Here is an 8,027-nt window from a genome sequence, read left to right as displayed (position 1 = left end):
ATCTGAGGTTAAGCTTTTTATATGTTTCTTGCAGATGTATCTGAGGTTAAGCTTTTGATATGTTTCTTGCAGATGTATCTGAGGTTAAGCTTTTGGTATGTTTCTTGCAGATGTATCTGAGGTTAAGCTTTTGATATGTTTCTTGCAGATGTATCTGAGGTTAAGCTTTTGGTATGTTTCTTGCAGATGTATCTGAGGTTAAGCTTTTGGTATGTTTCTCACAGTCGTATCTGAGGTTAAGCTTTTGGTATGTTTCTTGCAGATGTATCTGAGGTTAAGCTTTTGGTATGTTTCTTGTAACTCATGTTACAAGTTTAATATAAGAAGGACTGAGTTTAAATAAATTTGAAATTTCTCATCCAGGATAACCGTTTAGACATTTGTTGCTGTGTCCAAGCTTCCAAAAAGATCAAGAAAACTAAAGCCTCACAGAGCCTCTTGTTCAAATGTTTCAAAAATATCTATGCTCCTTTCCTTATGAAGAACTCTGTTCGATTTGTGGTGGTGAGTTGGAATATATGTTACCTTGTAGATTAGTATGTCACCTAACTAAGAGAATTTAACTAATAGATATTTAAAATGAAAAGTTTGAAACAACATATAAAATGCATAATAATGACTTTATTTGGATGATGACCAACAGTGAAAGACTACATGTTTTGGTAGCTTTATGCTACCATAATCTGGAATAAAAACATACATGACAAATGGTAGTTTTATAGAATTTTGGGTCGTTATGAACTTTAAGGTTGTTATGAATATTGTACATAGGAAATTAATATTTCTTTCCAAAGCTGTGTATTAGCACCAGCTTACCCTTCATCTCTATTTAGTGAAGAATGATTTAATTTACAACACAAAATTTCTATTCATTCTCTAACATTTAATTAACTTTCAGTGTTAGGTGTATTTAAAGCTATTATTTCATGCCATTGTTTCGACAGTGTGTTCAACACGTGTATAAATTAGCATTGTTTTAATATGTACATAACCCTTATGTTCATTAAGATGATATTTTAAGTTTAGTTTGAGTAATGTTTTTTATTACATTAATGGTTAATTTCTTGTATACCATTTTTAAACTGAGGTATAGTTTTTATCTTTAGTATTAGGAAGTGTTGTTTTAATCTTGTTTATCGGTTTAGTAGTAGAAATAAAATTGTTTATTGAACACACTGGCAGTTTGGCTGGTTACACTCAGTATGTATAGTGATATTACTGTACTATTAATTGTAATATCAGAGTTGATCTAGAACACTGCTTAATAAAACTGGAGTTATATTTGTTCTGTATAATACATTCAGTGATGCCAACATTATAACCTCTATTATTAGCAATGTTTTTTTATATAATTCAATTTGTTCTTCAAATTAATTTCATCTGAACAAATATCAAATGTTCTGTCTATGAAAGTATAAAAAGCTGCTAGTTTTTAAGATAACGGAAGACATGATCGTTCACAAGGCAGCAAGGAGACTGAATGTGGTTTCGAATAAGTAGTGGTAGAAATATTTCCGTTATTATTTCTTTTAACAAATACATCTAAAAAAAAAACAGTTATCTCGTTTAATCTGTTATCTGAAGATCAACATTATTTAGATAATCAGCCTATGTTTTTAACTTGGTATCTCCATGCTGCCAAACTAAAAACATCCTTGAATCTAGTCCAACAAACAGGTTTTAAAGAAGCATTATCAAGAGCAATACATTCAAAATTATCAATATAAAGGTAACATAGAAGTGGGGAAAGAAAGGAACTCATAGCTAATCGAATATTTTACTTATAGTACTTTTTGTTAACTTTGAAAGAGGAATTTTCAACACACAATGTAGTTAAAATAATGATTTTAATTGGATAAATTGAAGCTTAAACTAACCTAACGGTTTATATCATCTTCCACCGTAACTTAAGAAAACATCAAAACAATGTCAAATGACACCAACTTATCAGAAGTATTCAACTTGAATACTTTTATATATATACATATAGAAAAACAATGATTTCTAGTACTTACGATGTTAATGATATGTACTCGCACATGATACTTGTTAAGCCTTGTTTGTTCTCTCAAGTGCAGGGGGAAGACAAATTAATTTTTGTAGATTTCAAAGATGAATTTTAGAAAACCAAAAAATTATCAAATTATTATACTGGCATATATAAAACCACTAATTTACGTGGCTTTCTAATTAAGCCATATGTAATTTAAAAAGTCAGAGCAATGACTTAGTCAACAGACTTCACTACGACCAGTGAAATTAAAAGGTTCCCCTACAAGCTGGGGCCCGGCATAGCAAGGTGGTTAGGGAGCTTGACTCGTAATCTGAAGGTCGTTGGTTCGAATCCGTGTCCCACCAAGTGTGCTTGCCCTTTCAGCCGTGGGGACATTATAAATGGATGGTCAATCCAACTATTCGTTGGTAAAAGAGTAGCCCAAGAGTTGATGGTGGGTGGTGATGACTAGCTAGCTGCCATCCCTCTAGTCTTACATTGGTAAATTAGGGATGGCTAGCGCAGATAGCCCTTGTGTAGTTTTGCATGAAATTAAAACCAACCCTTCAAGCCAATTAAAAATGACTGTCAGATTTACATAGCATGGAATGTGCTCTTTATATTGGCTATAAACATGCTTACAAGAAATAGGCATGAGTAGACAAGAGGTTTCAAAAGAATGGATTAGTGGGTGGTGCTACCATGGTATCATCAAAATATATTGATATCTCAGCAAATCAAAAAGGTGGAAGGTTCTTAATGTATATTCTAGCTTGTAAATGTCTGAAATTTGAGTTTCTAATTCAGTAACAACTATAGATGTTGTATAGTAGGTGTAATAAAATATAAACTGAGCAATAAGACAAGTAGTCATGCCATATGGCACACCAAAAAGCATATTTGGCATGTTTTTTAAATATTTTCTTTTGAACTAAGAAATTAAAACATACATAGTATTAAAACTTGAGTTATAAAATATGTTGTGATGCCAATTTTATTAACATACAATCATAATAAATTTGTTTAATTAAATTTTTAAAACAACTCTCTAAAACATCGTGATGTGCCCTTTGACCTGCCCATAGTGAGAGGGTTAAATGGTTCTACTTTTAATTTTAACCTTGTTGTATAACTTGCCTTGATTGAATTGACAGATTGTTGTTTGACAGTAAAACTTAAAACTACTCGTGTGTTAATTCTCTGTTTTTCTTTTCAGTTGTTAGCTTTTTTGGCCTGGTTCTGTTCTTCTATGGCTGTGATAGACAAGATCGATGTTGGATTTGATCAAGATCTTTCCATGCCTGAAGTAAATACTTGCATAATATTTAAAAAAACAACCTTTTTTTTAAGTAGTTTGTAACTGATACTAAAACATAACAGTAACTTAAAGATTTCTTGAACTGTTATGTGGGTTCTTGTCCAGAGTATTTCTGAAGCAGTAGTAAACTCAAGACCTTTGTCCCCCTGTGTGAAAACTAAAAAGAAAGGGAGCACATAGAGTTAGTGCCATGTTTTCTGCATCATTATTGAACTTTTACAGAATAACGTAACATCAAACAACAGTATATCATTATATAGTAGCAACAACATAGTCCAGGATACTGAACTGTGAAAGTAAGTTTGTGTTTAAATTCTGTATCTTTATGTAGCAACAACATAGTCCAGTATACTGAACTGTGAAAGTAAGTTTGTGTATAAAGTGTGTATCTTTATGTAGCAACAACATAGTCCAGTTTTTATACACAAACTTACTTTCACAGTTCAGTATGTGTGTATATTTACGTAGCAACAACATAGTCCAGGATACTGAACTGTGAAAGTAAGTTTGTGTATAAATTGTGTATCTTTATGTAGCAACAACATAGTCCAGGATACTGAACTGTGAAAGTAAGTTTGTTTTTATAAAGTGTGTATCTTTATGTAGCAACAATATAGGTTCTAACACTACTCGATATGTGTATGAATATGGATTTTTTTTCACCCAGGACTCGTACCTACTGAATTACTTCAAGTATCTGTACCAGTATTTATCTGTGGGACCTCCCGTTTACTTTGTCATCACAGCCGGCTACAATTATTCAGATGTCAGACTTCAGAACAGACTTTGTGCACTGCCATCGTGTAGAAATGACAGCTTGTTTTTTCAAATTAAGGGGGCGGCAGAACTCAGTGAAAAGTAAGTTGTCATGGTAACCATGATATATGAAACACATTTATAGCTAACAAATCATTGTCAGCAGTTTAACTGTGTTATCATAATGATTATTATAACAAAAATTGACAGATTGATTGTAATGGTTTACAAGGATTGTGAGTGACAGCTGAGTTTATCTACATCGACTTAACTCCTGTTTGAAACGCACGTTAACTGTAACGTAAAGAAAGTACTCTGTAAATACACAACTGTAAGCTGGAATTTATGTTAGGTTTTTCTGCATGGGAACTTCACTGATAACCCAACTTGTAACTTTTTTCAGAACGTATATTGCGGCAGAGCCTGCAAGCTGGTTGGATGATTACTTAGAATATATGAAGAGTGATCAGTGCTGCTTTGAGCAACAAAATAAAACCTTCTGTCCTTCTTTGGCTGCAAATGATGGTGAGATTTGAATAATTTCTCAGATTGATGAACTTGTTCTTATGAAAATTAGTTTAATAGTCCATGATGTTTTTTTGTAGCATGGTCTAATTTATTAAAACTTTGTCACAAACTCCTAGACTAAAAACTAGATGTGCTTTCGCAGGGTCCCCGAAGGTGTTCTGTTTCAAGAGTAAATAAAACCAAAATTAGGAGTAACAAATATTTTTATTTCTTGCTTTTGAAGTTCATATTTCATGCTGTGTTGTAGCCTACAGAGTGTGTAATTCTTCTTGTGATTCATGGCATGTGCACATTTTACTGAGGTCACAACTGTACATATTGCAATGTTAAGCATCCCTTATGTGATGTCCTTTTAGTGTCTACTGACTGACAGATAACACACTACTGTATAGTGGTGTGGCTGGTTAAAACAGGTGATCCAATGATACTGTCTCTCTAATTTTACTTGTTGCATTTTGATTTTTTCTTTTGCTTTCTAATAAAAATATTATTGTTTTATACTGTTCATTCTAATGTCTTTAGTCTAACATTGTCTGCTGTATTTTGATTATTTCCAGAACTCTAATGTATTTTAGTCTAACATTGTCTGCTGTATTTTGATTATTTCTAGAACTCTTATGTATTTTAGTCTAACGTTGTCTGCTGTATTTTGATTATTTCCAGAACTCTAATGTATTTTAGTCTAACATTGTCTGCCATATTTTGATTATTTTCAGAACTTTAATGTATTTTAGTCTAACATTGTCTACTGTATTTTGATTATTTCTAGAACTCTTATGTATTTTAGTCTAACATTGTCTGCTGTATTTTGATTATTTCCAGGACTCTAATGTATTTTAGTCTAACATTGTCTGCCATATTTTGATTATTTTCAGAACTTTAATGTATTTTAGTCTAACATTGTCTACTGTATTTTGATTATTTCTAGAACTCTTATGTTAGACTAAAATACATCGTCTGCTGTATTTTGATTATTTTCAGAACTTTAATATATTTTAGTCTAACATTGTCTGCTGTATTTTAAGTGATTAATTATGAAACAAGTTAAATGCATTGTTTTATTGAACCAATACAATCTAAAGACTAGTTGATTATCTGTTGATGTTTTAAGGATAAACTTGACTTTAGATCCATTAGTTTAAATTCAGCTTATAGACAGGTTATAAGCCAGGCTAATTACATTATGTTATTACATAAATATCAACAATAGTAAAGACTTGTTACTTTAGTGTGAAGATAAAGTAGTAATAAAATAATGTAATATATTTGATTCTAAAACATTAGGCTTAACAATGTTGTCAATAGGCTACTTGTATTTAGTGTTGAGTATTTATCCCCAGGCTACAAATACAATGGTTAAGACCAGTGTAGAAGTTAAAGTGTTCACAGTTTGTTAGGTGTAATGGGTGCAATGAGTTGGTTGTACTTGGGAACTCAGGACTGGAATGTACTTTTAAGGAAGATAGTAGTGAAGATGTGCAATTTGTATGTAGAGTTTGTAGGTTGGAAGAGAAGTGGAGGCTATCATAATTAATGTAGAGGCAATAGATAAAGAGAAGTGTAGATTGTGGGAAATGGCAGCAGGATTTCAAGAGGAGCTTAAGCTTTTACATGTAAGGGATGCATCAGTTAACAGTGACTTTCAGGAAGTTAGAAACAGGACTATTAGGGCTAAAAGTAGTGAATTTAATTATAATGAGCTTATTCTATTGAGTAAAAGATTTAAACCTATGGCTTGTGCAGATGAACTATTGGAGGGAAGGAAAAGAAAAGGATCAGAGAAGAATGTGAAAGATAAATTTAAGAAGGTTATAGTTATAGGTGATTCTTTGACAAGACGTGTGTAGGATAGTCTGTGGGGTAAATAGGGAGAAAAGAATCAGATTATGCTACCCAGGGACACAGGTGGAGGATATAATTGACAGAGCAGGAGATATAATAAAGGGGATTAGCAATTATGCAGTTTTTGTCATGCACATAGTGGTTTATGATGTAGAGAAAGGTAGGTCAGAGGAGCTAATTGGTGAATACAAGGGGTTAATAAAGGCATTCAAAGAAAAGGGCAATAACTTAATTGTGTCAGGGATACTAATGAGAATTAACTGTGGGGATGAAATTATAAGTAGGTCATTAGGGCTGATTGCTAGGCTTAGGTTAGTATGTAAGGATGAACAGATTAGCTGGTTGGACTTCTGGGATCAGTTCAATGAAAGAAGGCAGCTTTTTGGAATGTATGGTTTGTATTTAAATAGGGTAGAGGCTGGCTTGTTTGCTAAGGCTATTAACTCAGCTGTAAGGGAAGTTTTAAAGTAGGACTAGACAGTGGTGAGGGCCAGGAAAAACTAAATGCCAAAAAAAATAAGATGTAGAGACAAGTTTAGCATAGGAAATGAGTATAGAAGTAGTTATAAGGATAGGCTTAATTGTCACTATTGTAATGTTAGAAGTATAAGAAATAAAATAGATGATTTTAGATCACTGGTAGGAATGGAGGATTTTGATATAATGGGAATAATTGAAACATGGTTAAACATAGATGATTTTGATGACAGAAATATCATCAGGGTTACAGGTTATATAATAGGGATAGAGCTAAAGAGAGGGGGAGGAGTGGATTTATATGTAAAATGTGAGTTACATCCTGTTGAAAGGAAATTGAATCCATTTGAGTTTATATTAGTGGATATAAAGGGACAAGGATTTTAGTGAGAATTTGTCACCGACCACCAGATGATACTGATGAAATTAACAAGAAACTTTGTAGTGATGTTAAGATTTTAGCTGTTAATGAAGTCATAATTATGATTGATTTCAATTTGAGGCATACAGATTGGGAAATGCTAGAGTCAAACCATGAGGGAGGAATGTTTTTGGAGACTTTTCAAGATGGTTTTTTTTCACCAATTGGTTAAGGAACTTACTAGAAACATTGCTATTTTAGATTTATTGCTAACTTCTAATATAGAAATTGGGGAACATATGGGTGCAAGTGATCATTGCTCTATGAGTTTCTATGTTTTGCTGCATATGGAGATAAGGAATAATGATATTGTGGTTAAAAATTTCAAAAAAGCTAATTTTGAAGGGATGCAACAAGAATTATCTGTTGTAAATTGGGCAGTTGAGTTACTTGGAGACACTGATTAGATGTGGAGAATTTTTAGTGATATATTTTTAAATATTCAATGTAAACATATTCCTAATAGATAGAAAAAGGTTGGCTCACAGAGAGTATAAGAGAAAATTAAAGAAAAGCTTAATAAATTTAAATCATCTGGTATGACGGGTGATTTAGAAGATCAAGAAAGTTGGTCAAACAGGAAATTAGGTCATCAGGAAGGATGTATGAAAAAAATGTTGGCTGAGAATGTAAAAATTAACAGTAAAGATTTCTTTAAATACATTAAGGATAAACAAAATATTAGGATGAAG

General features: G+C 32.3%; 1 protein-coding gene across 1 annotated transcript in view; it reads left to right on the top strand.

Moving 5' to 3' along the window:
- LOC106470242 (Niemann-Pick C1 protein-like) overlaps nt 1-8,027 on the top strand; it is a 58,736-nt gene that overhangs the window by 39,697 nt on the left and 11,012 nt on the right. Inside the window, exons 16-19 of the mRNA XM_013930785.2 lie at nt 364-504; nt 3,210-3,299; nt 3,979-4,169; nt 4,471-4,592. Of these exons, the coding sequence (XP_013786239.1) occupies nt 364-504; nt 3,210-3,299; nt 3,979-4,169; nt 4,471-4,592 (544 nt within the window). The remainder of the gene's footprint in view (nt 1-363; nt 505-3,209; nt 3,300-3,978; nt 4,170-4,470; nt 4,593-8,027) is intronic.

This window comes from Limulus polyphemus, unplaced genomic scaffold, assembly GCF_000517525.1.
Source record: "Limulus polyphemus unplaced genomic scaffold, Limulus_polyphemus-2.1.2 Scaffold3898, whole genome shotgun sequence".
In the NCBI taxonomy this organism is placed as follows: domain Eukaryota; kingdom Metazoa; phylum Arthropoda; class Merostomata; order Xiphosura; family Limulidae; genus Limulus; species Limulus polyphemus.
Note: the sequence above shows the minus strand (reverse complement) of the source record. Positions and strands in the feature narration are given on the sequence as shown.